Here is an 18,687-nt window from a genome sequence, read left to right as displayed (position 1 = left end):
GCAACAACAGAAGCATGTCAGTTTATGAAAGAAATGAAAAGATGTCTGCCACATTTAGATCAGCCTGTGATCTGCAGTGCTGTGTTTTTGGGGTCAGTCTCAGTCAGAACTAGAGGGCATGGAATGTTAAAAAAGGCTGAAAACACATTTGCATGGAACAAGACACACCACATGTGTTTAATGCGTGTGCATTGTACATGCATGTGTTGATGCAAACATGTCAAAAACAAATGGTTTGTGGCAAATATCTGAATCTCACAAACCCCCCAAGTTTAATAGTCTTTCAGTGACTGTTGGCTTTGTCTTTGAGTGTCTTATGAGCTTATTTCCAGTGGAAGAGAAACACATGTGTTGAAGTCAGTGTTCATAGGGGAGTATTGGTACACATATGAAAACTACAGCAGATTTCCAACGCATTCACTCACACCCAAAAATATACACAATCCATCCACCACACACACTCTCACACACACACACACACACACACACACAACACACACACACCCCTCCCCAATTCCAGTCACGACAAATTGCTGGTGCATTGCAGCTGTAGGATAAAACCATCCTGTCAAACCCAAAAGTGGGAGATTGGACCATCAGAGTGTTCAGACTTTTGCCAACAAGGTGTAACAGAGAGAAAAGACACCGGGACATGAGAGCAGGCAGAGCTGTGGTGAGTAGGTGTATATGTAAGGAGCAGAGAGAGGGACTAAGAGAAAAAAGGAAAAATTGGCTTTGTGCAAGTTTAATCTCTTTGCTTTCTTGTTCGAGTCTCCCTGATTCAGGTTGGATAATTTCATCCAAATAACCACAAAGTTTCACTACCTAGTCAATCAGAAATCTTTATTCTTGATGATCAAGCTTCCAAAACTGGGTCAAGATTAATTTAAATTTTATACCAAAACAAACAAACAAACAAAAAAGTGAGTCAAAAACTATATCGGGGCACACATCCATTCCAGATCTAACTGATAAATAAATTAAGATAACTAATGCAGAAATATACCAAAAGCACAACCACACAACATCATTAGCCCAAGCCAGAACCCCACTATAAGCTGCTGCCATGATGAGTGTTCGTTAGTGGTCTGTAGAACTTTTTTTACACTTTTACACAGCACTCTCTAGTGGGCATGTTCTGGATCTGCAGTGTACCCATACTGAACACATCCAGTGGAGCACACACTCAAAGCCAAAAACAGAAAATGAAGCAGATGTGAGATTAATTGTGTTAGCGTTCTTTTCTTTGTCGTCATGCTTCAGGTTTCAGCAGGGAAAACACTCTTTACGACGGGGTTAGTGGGGGAGGACAGACAGGGAACTGGAAGTACATTTGTCCATGAGTTTAATTGGTGCTTTCTGGAGCTGTAGTTACCACTTACCATGTGATTCAGGACTCTTTTTTCAAAGCAATAGTTTGACATTTTGGTAGATTGATTCCACTTTTATGGCTGTAAATATGTAGCTTGAGGCTGCAGCTGGTCAGCATAGCTTAGCCAAGACTGCAAACAGGGGGGAACACTCAGCCTAAGTGTCTCCAAAGGTGACAATGTCTTCTTTACTGCACTTCTAAGCTCCCTAATTATTGGCCAGGTGGAGTACTGGGCCCTTCAAGAATTTTTCCAGTGTGGAATAAGTCTATTTCTCAAAATGTCAAACTATTTGTAGCAATTTTACCATGCCATACGCCTGAGAAGTTCACTGAGGTAGGCTAACGTAAGAACTCACACCTATGACATGTATTACTGCAAAACCATTGTGGGTGTAAAGGTTAGCAGCCTATCCGGGGCTTCCTTCTTTCCACAGAGGTCAGGGATCAACTCACGAGTCCTCCACTTCATCTTTACCTGCAGCCCACTTTTTGCAAGCTAATCATAATCTTGCAGTGACAGTTTGTAAAATTGTGTTGCAGGATGATTCAGTACACATACACAGCCTATTGCAATGCCCATTTGGAAAGTGTACACAGAAAAAATCAATAAATAGCTTTCTAACCTGCAGAAGAAATGGCTGAAGACAGCTATTGTCCAAACACATCCGTCATGTGTCATTTTTTTATGGTCATTCAGCTTAGAAAAGCTGGCAAGCTTATCATTCAAGGACAAAAAAAAAATCATAACACAGTATTGAATTTCTGCCAAAGACAAATTTATAGACGCAAACAGAAACAGTAAGATCAGTTAAGAAGTGAAGCAGAATGAACAAACCCTCCCTGCTCTGAAGACTCTGACCCTTGAACCCTGACCTCTGCTTCCATCACAGTGCTCATTTCACAGGTTGTCAACAACCAGGACCGACGAGCGTATAAAACTAAGAAAAAAAGGCCTCATATGTTGCATGGCAGGGTTGGTTCAGGTTTCAGTTACTTGAGGAAATATTACTTGAACTTTATGTTTGACGGAAATCCATGCACCTGTTAATGTCTAGCATGCAATGTTAATGTTAATCTATTGCAAAAGCCAAAGGTTTGGGTGAGTACCCAAACACAATGGCTTTGTATAGCACCCACAAAAAGGCTACTGCAAAAAGCTTCTGAAGCTTATGGAATTGACTTTCTGCAATGCAATGCTCAAGGTTTTACAACACAAATTTGCAACTCCTGTTTCCACTTTTCCCATTTTATTCACATACAAGGGAGCTGGTATTTGACTGTTTTCAGTCTCAGGATTTTCAATTTTTATTATTTTTATTTCCATTCTGTGTTTCTTCACATCATTACTTCCCCAACCCCCGAATCCCAGACAGTCCACTGTGATTGTGCGAGGGAGAGAGGAGGGCGTGTGTGTCAACAAAACTCAGTGATCAGTGGCATGTTCTCGTTTCTTCAGCACTTGTGTCCTTAAGCTGCCTTATCAAACAATGACCCTTCCCTCCCTCTATCTGCCTCATTCCCACAATCCCTAAATGTACCTCCCTATACTCTCCTGAGGAAAAAAACAAACACTAATCTCTGCTCCTCTGTCTCCTCAACAATACAGGCGTTCTGACAAAAGCAGGGTTGGCCTTACACCAGACCCCTTCTCCTCTTACTTCCCCCTCTCAAGTTATTTTGTTTGCCTCAGTTCTTCCGGTAGCGATTCTTTGGCTTCTCACCACAGCCAGTAGCCTCGCAGGAGGACAGGCCAGGCTGCTTGCCAGAGTTAATGCTGCTCAGAAGGGCAGGCAGCTCATTGGTGATTGCCCTCTCAATCTTATCCAGCAGACAGCCTCCCATATAGGAGCACTGAGCCGTCAGCGGCTTGAAATTGGTGACCGGGTTGATGCCAAAGAAGTCACGGTAAGCATCGCGGTTGGGCAGGTCAAACTTGCTGACGTTGGTCTTGGCTAGGATGGATTTGAAAATGTAGAACTTGTCTGGGTCATCCACAATCTCCTTGAAAACTAGTTCGGGGTCGCTGAAGAAGCTCATCTTCTCTTTAAAGGTCTGGACGTAGCGGTCAACCAGCAGGCCATGGATGCGAACGCGGATGCCATGCTGGCGGATGAAGGCAATTTTGTTCTCCATGCGGTTTTCAATCACCTGGTTCAGATCTTCCAGGAGGGAGATCTCCTCTCGCTTGAAGAGCTCACGGCTGGTGTCGGGTGCGTAGTCATATGGCCAGAAGGAGCTGACGTAGACGCGAGGGGGCTCAGTTACATTGATGAGGGGAGCCAAGCTCCAAAAGAGCGCTCCGTAGACTCTCATTAAGTCCTGGGTGGCCAGGTTGTCAGCCTTGTTTAGGATGATGCGGATCTGGGATTCGCGACCCTTCAACTGCCGGAAGAGCATCTCCAGCTCCAGGCCAACGTCCAGCTTGGTGGGGTCGAAGACCACGAAGATCAGGTCAGCGCGGTCAATGAACCACTGGCAAACATCATTGAAAGGATAGCCTGGATGGAAGGAGAGACGCCAGTAAACACAGAGCTGCAACCAACTGCTTTGCATTTGAGCTGTGGCTTTAATCTGCAAACTAAAGGTGAAACTCGCTGTTTTACCTCTCTCCTGCTGCTTCCGGTTCTCAATGATTCCCGGCGTGTCCACAAAAGTCACACGTTCCAGCAGCTTGTGGGGCATCTCAATACCGATCAGTTTTTCCAGGAAGTTTTGGCCAAACTTCTCCAGGGGAGAGAAGGACCGAGAGCTGTCTGCAGCCATAACGATACCTTCAACAGAGCGGATCTTCTCCCCATGCATAATGACAGTGAACTCAGAGGTAGTTGGCTCAGCCCCTGAGGACAAATTGATGGAAAACAAGAGAGATTAGCAGGAATAATTTCAAGAACAGATGACAGAGATGTGTATGCACCACACATCAATAGTTAAATCTGCAAAAGGGAATGGGAATGTGGCGTCATCAGCAGCAAATCAGCCATTTTTGGAGAATACCAATCGTCACCTGTGCACCGTTACCACCCACACTGCACATCAAATAAGCTTCAAAACACTAAGTGTCGCAGTATACAACCAGACACAGAGGTGGGCTAATGTTATGAGTTTCATTTCGCTAAATATCGATAGATTAGTTATGCATGATTCATTGTTTTGTTAGCGTACCATTAGCATTACATTAGCTAACCCTAACCCTGACACTGATTAACTTAAATCTTGTTACATACTATTCCTTTGTCTCTGTTGGGACATTGTCTTTATGTGAGCATTTGTCTCTCGTGGACAGATGACAAATAATTGATGACCGTGACAGATAATGGTACAGTCCTCCAAAAATGGCGGTGCTGCTAAGCTAAGCTAACCCAGTGTAATAATAGTTTTGGGCCACTTGGGGGCAGCCATGAACAAAATATTGACAACATCACCTTTTTTGTTGAAACTTTTTAGCAAAAAGTTTCTTATGTACACATCCAGCTGTTACGGAGCAACATCTCTAATTTGGAGTCATGCTTCTTGTCACCTGATTACTGTAGGTCCAATACTGACTCTGTTTTAGCCCTGTTTTTGGTCTCCCTGTCCTCCTGAGGGAAATATCTGTCTCTTTAGCTGCTAAATGATCCACTATGTTCGCCAGCTTGTCACTGTTCTGTCTCTGTCTGCTGTGCAATGAGTTTTTAGAGCTTTTTTACCGAAAACAGCTGCATGCTGTGGCTAAAGATGACACCATGACAGCGGTGAGAGTCAATCAAAACAGTTAATTTGTGGGCTGGAAAGCTAAACAATGAACTGAAAGTCACAGTGGATCTCTGTAAAGCTGAGGGGAGCTTCAGATTCAGGAAGTAACTCTCTGTAGGTTCATCACTACAACCAGTCCTTTTCAAATCATCACATTATTCTCACGTTGCCATTTAATACATGTTCATTATAAAAATATATAGATTACAGCTGCCTCAAATAAAATGACCAGTGGTATTAAATTGCCAGAAATTACTGTTAAGCCTTCTTAAGATGTCATTGATCTAATTCAACAAAATCTCTGCGGTGCTAGCTGCCCACTTGATACCTATAATGAAATGATTGCTCTTGCACACTCAGCCGTGTAACATTTAGATAAGGCAGCCGCCTCTGTAATGGGCCCACAGATTAATGATGGTATTTTAGTGTTCCTTCATCCTTACTGGATTATAGCACAAATGATTACAACTTTAAACACGGTTTATTGCTAATTTAGAAAGGAATAACTGTGTAACATACCTGTGTAGAGCTGATAGGGGCTGTCGTGCATGCCTAGGAGGTAATTGATCATGGAGGACTTTCCTACACTCCAGGGCCCCAGGAACAGCACCATGGGCTTGGAGGTGATCTCTCCATCTGTTGGGCAAGTAAAGACAGCAGTGGTTAAAACCTCAGCTGGATTATTCAATGATGAAGCAGAACCACTCAAGTTCATCCCAAATTTTGTATGAGAAATTATGAAATAGTTTGTGCACAGTTGTGCTGAGCTTTGAACTTAACTCAATAATGGGATGAACTACTTAGAGTCTGAGAGACACCAAGAAGCACATCAGTCACTGTCACTCTCAATACAGAGCACAGAGGAATACTTTGTAAGACTGAGAAAGGAAATAAAAAGAAAGCTCTGCCAAGAAATGTGTTGAAGCTGTTAGGTTTGTTTAATAGCGTAATTGCAGATAGCTATTACAGCAGAAAAAATTCAGCCATATCTCAGTCAGTGACAAACGACAAAGCAGTACCATTACTCTGACACAGGACTGAACAGGGGGACGCTTTCAGAGCAAGCTGTGTGCAATGTGTGTTGTGAGTGGACATGGTGGTAGGGTGCAGGGAAGTTCTGTCACAGCCTACTGGACCAAACCTGAATGAATGAATAACCACCCCTGATGCTCGAAAAGTTACTTCACTCCCAGCCAAACACTGACCACCCTGTCCCACCAGTGTCCCCTCCTCAAATATGTGTGTTCTTTGCTAAAGCCAGAACTGCACATGCAACCCCCTCCATATCTTACATTTAACACCCTAACGAATCAACTTAATGGCCAGTCTCTCTGTGGATGCTGGGCACAATGTGCTGCCTAAACATTAACAAGCTAACACACCTGAGTTCAAAAAAAGTTGGTAGGCTGTGAATAACATGAATTAAACAGAACGTGATAATTTGCTAATCCTTTTGACATATACCCAGTCGAAAACAGTACAAAGACAATTTATTTCATGTTTTACCTCATCAGCTGTTTGATTTTTGGAAATACATGCTTATTGTGAATTTGATGCCACCAACACGTTTCAAACAAGTTGGGACAGGAGCAACAAAAGACTGGGAAAGTTGTGGAACGCTCCAAAAAACACCTGTTTGGAACATTCCACAGGTAAACAGGCTCATTGGTAACAGGTGATAGGTGATTGGGTGATCCAGGAAAGGCTCAGTCATTCACAGCAAGGATGGAGCGAGGTTCACCACTTTGTGAACACATTATTGTGCGAAGGATGCTACCAGTTTGTTCGCATATGATTGCGTTTTGGTATTATTCATATTTTACACAGCATCCCAACTTTTTTGGAATCAGGGTTGTATGACTTTTTTTTAAATTCACATTTCTTCCCTTTTAATTCTTTAATATTGAGTTTTGGTTGAAATTTTAAATGAGTAGAAAGAGTAAGTCCATTTTGATTCACATAGTTTATAAATTTGCTGCTGCCCTGCTCTCACTTTGACCGGGCCCCAATCCGTGATGTCACATCGGGTGTCACCCAAAGTGAAACATGCAGGACCAACAGAGAGCAGTGCGGTGTTTAAACTGATATCAGTGACTCGGACAAATGAAGGGGGGAAGGAAGGGGCTGAGCACTTCAGGCAGTGCCATGCACAGGTAAGCCCCGCCCACACCCACCTGTGGCTGAGTCCCCCAGGGTTCGTCCGGGGTAGGCTGTTAGATGAGGGGGGTGGAGGGGATGGGGATGGACAGGAGAGGGTGGAGTACAGAGACGTGAAGGGAACAGGAGGTGGAGGAGAGTGAGGAGTGAGGGTGTGAGGTTTCTAGAAGAAACAGGGAGGGGTAGAGTAACAATGTGCAGGAATGGGTGGGAGATCTAGTCCCATATTTGACCTATAATGTGTCAAACATGGCCATCCACAAATGCAGTGAATCCTTTTGTCTGTTAAGTTTTTTTGTCTTTTCTACAAAAAAAAAAAAAAAAAAAAAAAAAATCGGGAATGTTCATTTAGTGGCATGATACAAGAGGTTTTTGACAAGTTTGCATGCATGCCAAGCCTAAAAGGCCACAAGAGGGCGAGGTGTATTTCAATGTGGGAAAGTAGAGCTTGTTCTTGGCAGTTCAGTGTGCAGCTTAGAGCGTCACGCTTACTGTGAAGAATCAGTGCACAGTGCAAAAAAAACAAACATTGCAAAAAATACTGGGGGAAAAAAAGAGTAGAAGAAAAGGGGAAGAAATATTTTAAAGTAGCATGAATGAAGTCATTTGCACAAAATGATTTTATACCTTTTTCCTGGACCAACAGTGTTTAAGAAAATATGTGGGCTTAAAACTAAATATGATTGCATATATTGTCACTATTTCTGTGCCTTTGGGGCCAGAAATGGCCTTTTAAAGGTATTTATACAATTAGAAATATTACACAGCCCATACCTTCATATAACAGTGAGTCTGGGACCCCTAAAAATAACATATAATAAAATCTCCAAGGTCTGAAGAAACAAATAAAACCGTTCTGTTATGTGTTGGTTGATGGTGTGAGGATGATGTGTGTGTGTGTGTGTGTGTACAAACAAGTCAACAAATCAGTCACCAAAGCAACCCAAACAGAAAAACCCACACATCAGAACAAAGTGCAGATGTAGCTGAAGGCTGTGTGATACCTGAGATCTCGTGCTGCCTCAGCTCATTGTACTTGTAGGCCTGCTCCATCGGCTTGATGGACGTGTGGTAGATCTTCCGCAACCTCTCAAGAGCCGCTGGAGGACAACATCGAAGAGGGGAAAGGATGATAAAATGAATACTTTGTGACATGTCTGACATATTAATGAGTTGCAAGAGGTTCCAGCCTGAATTTATCTATTACTTCGCAGGAAAAAGCAACTAATTATTATATATTAAGTCAGGAGAAAAATATGTTGCAAACTGTTTTGTTATTGTTAATCATCTTAGAGGCCCCATGTTCAGCATCACTGGCCAATCACATGCAGGGACAATGATGTATGTATTGAATCATTTTTGATCCTTACCTGCATAGTCTCCCGCCTTTTCCTCAGCTGCAAGTCGCAGCGTCTCATCAATGTGAGATCTGTCTCTGAGGACGGAGGTGAAATCTTCTCCTTCTTCTGTTAAAAACAACACAAACAAACTTTAACTTTATTCAGGTCCTCAGCACGCTGTATATCTTTAACGGCCTGGTAATGGAGTGAGGGAAGTGCATTCGGGTGGCAAACAAATGCAGTGACAGTTTCATTATGAAGCTCACACTGAGGCTGATGACAGCCAGTCATACATGTTCAATGAAGCTAAGCTGCAGGGGCAGACGGTGCTGCTATTTCTGGATGCACATCAATCAATACATCCAGCACCTCAATATGTGTCACCAGTGGTGGGAATTTAAGTGTGACAGAGATGATTGATAATAAACGCCGTGGGGGCAGTTTTGCTTCAGACGCCACTATTAATTCAGACATAGCAGATATCTGAGCTGTCTCATGACCGAATGTTCCCAGCCTGAGCCTCGATTTTATCTGCAACCCCTCGTACTCCAAATGCCTCTTCTGCAGCTTTTCTGCTGTCTTCACCTCCATCGTTCTCTCTGTCTCACTGTTATCTTTGTAAACACAAAGACTGAAGAGTGCAAAGAGTCTGGCAAGAATGACATTTAGTAATGCATGAATGCCTGATACTTGTTGGTGATTACAGTGCGGCAAGCCTGCTTTAACATGTTTGATACTGTGCAGAACATGCACGTGCCCCAGGGAAATCCAGCCATCCCCTCAATTATTTTCACTCTGTTCTGAGGTCTTTATTTTTTCAAGGTGTAACTTCAATCCCCCCCAAAGTGTAGGGTTATCTATGTGAAAAATAGCTGCCTTTCCTTCAGTGTACATTCATTGTGTTTGGTGCTTTTGTATGTGACTTACATTTTTGCACCCCACAACGTACGTGTGTGGTATTTCAATGACTCACCCCCCATTGTGTGTGTGTGTGTGTGTGTGTGTGAGATTGTGTGTGTGTGCGAGAGAGAGAGAATCCGGTACAACATATCCGCTCACCAGTGTGTTATGTCCACTTTTGAACATATCGGATTGCTTAGATCACAGCTGTCCGTACAATCAGTTCCTAATTTAGAAAGCAAACACTGAAAATAAACAGACACAGACTCTTGTTTGGCATCACCATGGGCTTCATGACAATAGCAAAGAGCGACAGAGAGAACGGGACTCCCCCAGTAATGGAACCGGGATGAGACTGAGTGTTCCCATCAGTGACGTACATGATGAGACAAGGATGTACAATCCTCTGTCTTTTCTTTTCTATATTTGCCCACCTATCACAGACTTATCATGCTGTCAGGCCTGTCCTTGTGTGTCCAGACCCCCCTGTAATGCCCCCCATGCAGTCCTGCTACAGACAAACCTGCTACGGCTATGAGCTATAAATAGGAGCAGTTGGGAAGTCTTCCTGGTTCACACTTCCATGCCCTGAGGGGTTATGGGACCTCCCCTAACAGAGTAGTTTTAAAAGTATTTACAGCATGATCGTAGCTGTAGGGATGATTACATAGCAGTCAGTCAATTGTAAATCAGACTCTATAAAACACAAGGCAAAATCTGAATATTGATCTTGTTATATAAACACATCATATGCATACTTCCTGTAAATTCCAGTCACTTTACTAGTACAAAAAACATATTAACATAGTTCAAAATCAATCCTTGGCTTAATCTTAATACAAGATATAACCTCCTCAGCTTGCAAATCTCTGCACCTTCTTGCCCTCCTCCTTTGCAACATTACAGTCTTCTAACACTAATGTTCAGGTCGGATGAAGAGAGCCGCAATGGAGGATCAGAAAGCGTGAAAAGTCGGCGCAGATGCCCAGGGCACGACCCTCTGATCTCAGCTGGTGACTGGCAAGGAAGCACATCACAGTGCAACGCTCATCACAAATCAAGACCAGACTGGTGCAAAGCACTTGGTAGGAGAAGGTAAAAGATTTCTTTTTTAAAATGAGGTTACCATCGCAGATGTCACAGGATGGAAGGACATCATCATCATTATGCACACTGCTGTCAGACACTGGTTCTTACAGCATATTGATCTGGAACTTGTCCAGATGTGAGAGTTTGTAAACACATCTCTGCTGCGGTGGACAGCAGTATTCGGCACATATCACCATTAGGCTGTTGTTGCAGCGCTGGCTACCACAGGTGTGTATTTCTGTCTGGATCAGCAGCTGGTTAGAAACACTGAAGTCATATAAACACACAACCTTACTCTCCATAACCCCACTCTCAGCATCTTCACCAAATTCCTTTCAAATCATCCTTAATTTGAATTTAAAAAATCAGCAGTTTTTAGCCACTTATGATCTTTCATAGCTGTCACTGATTGTTGTCTCTAATTGTGTACTAACCATGTTTCAGGCCATTTTTTGGTGTCAGAATCCAACACTGTACATGGAAAGTAATGCAGGTTTTCCACTTTGATTGATCCTTTATTAATTCTCAGAAAGAATTTATAATTACAATTTTACAAAGGGCAATATCAAAGTGACCATTTTACCAATATTATCTTATCATATGCCACCTGTTACAGTGTGTGTATGAGACTTATAAAAGGGCTGTGCAATGACAGGGTAGCCTCATCTTTGACATTCTGCACATTTCACAGTATTCTGTGATGTTCTTGCTCCTGAGACTAGTTTTATGGCTGTTTGTCTACACAAAAATATTTATCATGAATCAAAGAGAGAAAACTCCACCTCTTGGAGGGGAAGCACAGTTAAGGCATCCTACACCCTCACCTGGAGCACAGCCACTGGCCATGTGGCCAATGACTTCTAGTGTTTCTGGCCAAGAGTCAGAATGGCACGTTGCTCTAAGCCAAAACCGATGGTGCATCAAATGACGAGTAAAATCATCTGTGGCCTGTTTGTTTACAAGCCTGAGGCAAACTTGTTTGCATTTGTACAATATGAACCAAGGGTCTCAAGTATAAATAAAGTCACATTCGATAAATTAACTGGGGGTCAATAAGGTGCCAAATAAGACAGATATAGAAAGTGTCCTTTTTCCATTCATGAAAAGTGCAGGGAGCACTTTCAAACAATCGTATGATTCTATAGCACATCTCACCACAGAAAGACGAAAGGAGCATTTCAGTGTGTGCACAGCTAAATAAGAATGTAATGGCCATAAAAGAGATATCACATGGCTCACGCTTTAATTGAGACCCCAACGTTTGCTCCTATGCAGTGTGGCAGCAGTGACCAACCCGTTGCTGGTTAAGGAACAACGCAGCACCGCTGATTCTCCCCGAGTCAACCTGCTAAAAATAAGCCTGTGTAATGTTGCTCCCAGCACGGTGCAAGAACAAGAGAAGCCAAAAGGTTAGCAGCCAGAATAAAAGAAGGGTATGAGTAATACTGCAATCCCGAAAAATACTCAGTAACTTATCTATATATGTCGCTGAGTAATTACATGTGTGAGCGGCCTAGTACAGCAGCTACTGCCAAAACAATGCAACAGAAAATGGGTTCATCCTTTAATGAACTCCACTCAACGCAGGAATGATGGAAGCAGTCGAATGAAGCAGAAGCACAACTTAAAATTTGGCAATAATCTTCAATGAAAGGCATTTAAAATCAGCAGATATTGGTCAGATGGTCCCTACATGCCCATGCAAAATTGCTTTTGCGTACATGACCTTTAGAAACAACAATAAGTGACGTCATCTTGTCGCACCATCTGTGATACATGGCAGCCATTTTTGCAACCCCCGCACAGGTTGGCCGCTTGTCAAACTGAGTCAAATGGTGGAAGGAATTTGAGTCATCTGAGCAAACACTGGGTAAAGATTTGCCACAAGTTGTGATGAATTAAAACATTTGTGTTGCCAGTGTGGCAGAAGTTTTCAGACAACACTGAGGATGGTTCAATTTGGCTTTTGTGGTACAGATCTCTTCAATGCACCAGGCCTGTCCCTGCAGCACACAAAGCTTACTCAAGCTTCTGTAACTTGACTCATCACTCAGAAGAGTCCTGTCTTTTAACACAAGCCTCTTGAGTGGGCCTTAACTGCTGTGAGCGTGTTAACACCCGCCCCAGTCTGGTCAATCCCTGATGGAAGCCCTGGGACAGAGGTCTGCAAAGATCAGAGAGGTAGTGTTGCCCGTGGAAGGCGGGCCTTGCATCAGCTCTCAAAATTAACCCTGCAGGCGCCAGGGGAGTTGAACCCTGGACATCTGCGCCCAGGACCATGTGTCCTCAGCAAGCCCGTTGCCACACAACCCTTCCTCAGTTTGGAGAAACATTCTAGCGGCATCAGCACACCCAGCAGGAATGTTGGTGATTTAAGCCTACCACAGCCTCAGGGGCTGGGTAACTCATGCCTCAACTATAGATCCTTGTGTGGAGGCTATTCAAGCATCAGAACGAAAGGCAAGAAACTACAGTAAGTGTGAGACTTCAGCGCTGTTGCTCAGGTTCAAAGATCACCATCACTTTATGCAGATATTTAAATTTCATTGTAAAGATGAATATATTTATAAACACATTTTCAGATCACTCTGCTGAGGGGAGGAGGCTTCGTCCTGCCCTGAAATTTGAGCTGTTCATGTGCATGTAACAGCATGGATGGTGACATCACAAATTGGGGAGCCAATCACTGTCCAGTGTGCAAATACATAGCTAGAAAGAGTTCAAATTAAATGGAGACAAATTAAAAGAGAATACAGATCGAGAGCTGTCAGCTAATTCAGATTTTGATAAGCAGATAGTGAACTAAACAAAATATGCTATTTAATGCTATCAAAGCATAAGGCCAGGGATTAGCCTAATGTTTATTATGTTCTTAGGTGGACATGAATGCATGTGCAAGGATATATCTGGAGTCATGTGAATTTACACTGTGTATATTAGGTATTTGTGTATATGTGTAAAAGCCCAGGATCATGTTCTGCTTGCGGCACAGTGGAGGTAAATTGAATTAAAGTGAACATGATGAGGCCGCAGGCCTGGAACCCCCCAGTCAGAGGATTTATCCTGAGCATGGGGGGATTCAGGCAACCTTAACTGAAGGCCAGGGGGTTCCACTGGAAAGATCCACGAAGAGGCATCGATTTCATTCAAATTTAAACAGAGTGGGTCATTTTTTAAATGACCACTGCTAAATAAACCTCTGATCATAAAAATTCACATGACTCCGTCTCTAGCAAGGGTTAGAGGTGTGATAGCAGTCAGCAGAGCTTGTGCAGAGCATGGTGAGAAGAGGCCACGGATGGCAACAGGTGGCACAGCTTGTGGAGCTAGTACTCCCCCATAGTCAAAAATAGACCCACAATGGGTCAGAAGACGGACAGAGGAGGGGGCAGAATGGCTGCCTCCTATTTTAAGGCTTTGACTATTAGTCAGTGTGGAGACTCAGAGACATCTGCATCCCTTGGAGCTGGTTGTATAATATACGACGTAACCAAGTGACAGCTACTGTACCAGGATGCTCATGTAAGTTTCAGATACAATCCTGATATTTGGTAAATAAAACATTGGCGTTTTTCTTGTATTCCAGACATTTTACATAAGAAATAAAGTTCCATCACATGCATATATATCTTCTAGTCTTACTCCTAAATTTCTTTTGCGCTATGTCCTGTAAATGTATGGATGTCCAACGTGAAAAGGCGGACTACTTTCTAGAGCCAAATGTTGGTGTAAAAAAAAAAAAATCATCAGTGACTTTAGGGCTGCTTGCAGGCCATCTTACATGAGCCACATCCAGATTGCAAGGCCTTTGAGGGGTCACTGATAACTTGACATGAAGTTGAGTGACAGTTTCAAAGGCAGGCCCAGCGGCAAAGGCACCTTACGCTGAGGTGTTTATCTGGTGCCTCTATCCCCGCTCTCCTGTTCCAAAGCCAGGAGATGACGTCAGGTGCCCTTGGGCCGTGGAGGCTTGTCTCAAGGAGGAGTGTGTAGTCAGGCAGTTGAGTGTGACTTGTGTCGCTTCCACTACTACCAGTGCAGGGAGTCCCAGACACGCCACATGCCATCTGATGTAATCAGACAGTTAGCCTTTAAATGTCCAAGTCTCGCCTCCAGCAAAGTGTGGAGGCCAAAGATGCTTTTACTGTATCGAGGATGGATAATATTACCACTCAAGTGTAAACAAACTGGTGTGAAAGACCTAATCAAGGTCCCAAAGAGGCTGTGTATGATAAAAGTCAGCTCTCAGGTTCTGAGTGTTGCACTAATGGCATCCTTACGTATGACATGATCCACGTCTGTTCTGTCAGCAACGTTCTCACAAGACCTGGTTAGTGTGGGGTTTCTTGTGACCTTGTGATAACGCAGCAGTTACTATGGCAACCTATGTTTACTCCTGCATGATAAGGGCAGCATCAGACCAGCCTAAAACATAATAATAAAATAACACAGGTTTTATCTGCTCCTTGCTTTGGCAGGAATGATGGAAGCTATTTTACAGCTGCAGGTAAATGACTATAAAGTAACCACAATGGCAGATTTAGATATCTGAAAAGGCCTGACGGTGCACCTCAGCCTAATGATGCCATGCACATGCATCCTTCTGTCATGTCTACAGTTTCTACAAGTTGAGACATCTATTGATGCAATCAAATGGCTTCATTCTTCAAAATTAGTTGGAAACAGAGACACGTGACAGAAATGAGGGTAAGATTTCACAACATTAAGATCACCATGTGAACTGCTGCTGCTTTCAGCTGCAAAACATACACAAAATCTGCTAAATTACAGTGGCAGGATATAATATTAATGTCTGTGCTTTTGGAGTAGAGAATCAGCAGGGTTGTTAAGCAACGGATGATGAGATGATAGCAAATCGATTTTACATTCCCCTGGAAGGAGATTACCCTTTGTGCTCCTCTCTGCAGAGTTAACAACTTCAATGGAGTACCTGACAGCGATCGAACCAATCAATAACGCGAATAATTACACACTGATCTCACACATGATTCTCATAATTGTCCATAACCTGCAGGTATTGGAATCAAAACTCCTTTGTGCTCTGCAGCAAAAGAAATATCAATATGCTAATATGCACATTCAGTAGATTTATAGACAGAGGCCACAAAAAGACACCTGCATGGGCCTGCAGAAGGGGTCTATGAAGGCATGAGCTGCAGCCAAAGCCCGGCCCCTCCTGCCTGGAGAATGCATGTCCCTATAAGGCCAACTGCTGGGAATAAATTGTGATTGTGACAGTGCAGAGTGACAGCAGCTGTGCAGCGCAGCTAAAGGGAAGCATGGGGCTGGGAGGGGTGAAGAGTCAGGAGGGAAGGGGAGTGAGGGAGGGAGGGAGGAACTGTAGTGAACAGTGTTGGGTTTCAGGAGGCCTTCCAATCTTAGACACCTGACTGCAGCCTGGAATATGGAGGCCTGGGCCCGGGCTGTGGAGCTGAACGCCACCCCAAGGACGGACAAGGGTGACAGACAAGGGTAATGCCAAGTGCTCCTGTCCAGACCCAGAGACCACTCCGCATTTTTAGCATGGGTAATCTGGGAGAAGTTGTTGTCACTATGACATTGAACTCCATGGGTGCCACGTGATCACATTTATTATGGGATTTTCCTGATCCCTGTACTTTATGATGCTGTGGATTGTCATCAAAGGAAATGCTGCCCCCCGTGGGCATTTCAAGTCCGCAGTCACTCTTCCGAACCAAGTTGTTGAAAATAAAATTCAAGAATGAAGCAAAGACGAAAGAATGCAGAAGTGTGAGTGACAAAAAGCTCAGTGTCCATTCAAGCTCCCGCGTGGCTGTTCTCTCCTTGGTTAGACTAAGACTTTCCATCAGCTGGTGCCATGCATTAGGACAGCTGACATGCTGTCAGTCCACAGGAGAGGCTGAACTCTAGTTTGAATAATCCTCAACTGCTTGCCTTCGGAAGAGCACCAAAACGCATGATAAGTCATGGGTTCATGCATCAAAAGTGTTAGGCATTAGACTGGGGTGTTTGTTTTGGATTTTAATAATTAAAAAGACAAGAAAGAGCTACTTAAATCTGTCATTCTTTACTTGGCGCCAGCGGTTTAATTATAAACAGATTTTAAATAGTCCTGCTTGGTGGCAGAGAAGTCCGGGGTAGCATTTCGGTCTCTGTCTATCCTCGGCTGGTGTTCCCATGACTGTCACTGTTCCAATGTTCAGCTAATGCCATTCCTGACCAAACTGCCCCCACAATGGACACAAAACCCTACCTATACTACCTACCTTTGACCGTATGGCAACCCATTCCTGATCATCATAACAATCTGAATCACAGCCTCTGAATCTCTGAAGAGTCACTGTACAATCAGGCTGACAGAGCCATTAACCATTCATTAAACATCCATTAAACTAGCCTCTAAACTTCACCAAGTCACGATTTTATTCACCAGCAGCACTTGTACGCAAACATATCTCGCGCCCACCATGCACCACCCGACGCAAAGCGTGACACAAACCAAAATGCTTACCAATAGCCTTACCTGCTGTGGCCTGCAAAAGCAGCAGGGAGAGGAAACAGCAGATCAAGACTGTACCCTTCATGATGGCTGCCAGGAGAACTCTGATAGTCACACAGACTCTATATATACCAAGGCAGGAAGGTTAAAGGGCATGCAGAGAGAAGAGGCGGGGCACGGAGAGGGCCAGCTGGCGGACGGGCTGAGGTCTCCGCATTGGAGGTGTTGCAGGAGTCATAGCATGCCACAGGGACTCTACGTGTACAAGCAGCTGACTCTCCTTTTTAGAGAGGTCGCAGCTTGGGCCTCTGCATCAGTGCACCGAGATCTGGCTCTGCGTTTCGGTGCTGAATCACTCAACTTCTCACCGGTGCTACTTTTACAAAATGCGTGTTTCAGAGACTGGAAATAGGTTGGAATAACACTTCTAAGCATAGGGCATTTTACTGCACTGCAAAAGAGATATCTAAGTAAGATGAATTATCTTAAATCAAGGCAATATATGCTTGTTTTTTGTCTGACAAGATGTATTTTCTTACCAGGCAGTTTTTTATGTCAGGCCATTTGACTTGTTTCAAGCTTTTCTGTCCTTAATTATACCATACATGCATAGGATGTTACAGCTTCTTACTGAGATTTTATTACTGGTTCTGAATAATGTTTGAAACTAGAAGTTCCAGAATCATATGAGCTGTTTGAAGTACAAAAATGCTTTGTTGAAGTTAGAATTTCTTTATATCTAGACTAATGCAGCTGTTTTTTTGTCTGGCTCCAATGCTTTTAAGAAAGCTGTGGGTTCTTTGAGGTTAGATATTTTTACTCATCGTAAAAATCTGGATTTGTGAACTCTTCTTGTTCTGTTGGCAGATCATTTTTATTATTTTAGATAATACTTCCCCCATTTTACAGCTGCTTTCCCCTTGTTTCACTGATTTTTTGCAGTGTGTGACGTCAAAGCCAATCTGGTTTAAGATCAGGAGTCGGCTTTGATGTGACTTTATTAAAGGCAAATTTCAACATTTTGGAAAGTAATCTTTTTTGTTTTGTTTCCAAGAGGTAGAGAGGACTGATGTCACTCAGGTGATGTGAAGTAGAAAAGCTTTAAAGAACCAATAACCCTGAGAGCACATCTTCAGCATCTGTATTATATTGTTTTTTTGTCACTTCGCAGCATTTCTTTTTCTAAACGCTGCTCGTATGCTGTCAGATTGAAGATGTTTTCTTGTCTTTTCGCTGTTTGCACCTCTTCTCTCAGGGCGCCGTGTGTGGAACAGTCGGACATTTCAGTAAATACACTTATTTGCTTTCTTGTCATAAAAGAAGATACCGCTCTGATGTCTGCCCATTAGCGTAGCTTAGCACAAAGACTGAAAACAGGGGGGAAAGCTAGCCTGGTTCTGTCCAAAAACAACAAAAATGTGTTTTCCCAGCTGATTCCCTATTTTTTAACAAGATTAAAAGAGAGAAGAGATATATAGGGCTAATTATTGAGCTTTATAGGTGCTGCTCTACCTTTGGACACAGCTAGACTAGCTGTTTCCCCCTCTTTTTCAGTCTTTGTGCTAAGCTAACCAGCTGTTAGCAGCCAATACAAA

The 18,687-nt window shown here is 43.3% G+C and overlaps 1 protein-coding gene across 2 annotated transcripts; it reads right to left on the bottom strand.

The window, feature by feature from the left end:
- Nucleotides 1-880: 880 nt before the first annotated feature.
- srl (sarcalumenin) lies at nt 881-17,179 on the bottom strand. Of its 2 annotated transcripts, XM_041957211.1 has the most exons (7): nt 17,117-17,179; nt 8,632-8,727; nt 8,266-8,361; nt 7,279-7,314; nt 5,624-5,740; nt 3,976-4,209; nt 881-3,870 (listed from the first exon to the last, which is right to left on the bottom strand). In XM_041957211.1, the coding sequence occupies exons 1-7, from the start codon at nt 17,175-17,177 to the stop codon at nt 3,059-3,061; spliced, it is 1,452 nt and encodes a 483-aa protein (XP_041813145.1). In that variant the 5' UTR covers nt 17,178-17,179; the 3' UTR covers nt 881-3,058. The 2 variants fall into 2 exon arrangements, with proteins under 2 accessions (XP_041813145.1, XP_041813146.1); XM_041957212.1 differs by lacking the exon at nt 7,279-7,314.
- Nucleotides 17,180-18,687: the final 1,508 nt, after the last annotated feature.

Source organism: Chelmon rostratus, chromosome 17 (genome assembly GCF_017976325.1).
Source record: "Chelmon rostratus isolate fCheRos1 chromosome 17, fCheRos1.pri, whole genome shotgun sequence".
Taxonomy (NCBI): Eukaryota; Metazoa; Chordata; class Actinopteri; order Chaetodontiformes; family Chaetodontidae; genus Chelmon; species Chelmon rostratus.
Note: the sequence above shows the minus strand (reverse complement) of the source record. Positions and strands in the feature narration are given on the sequence as shown.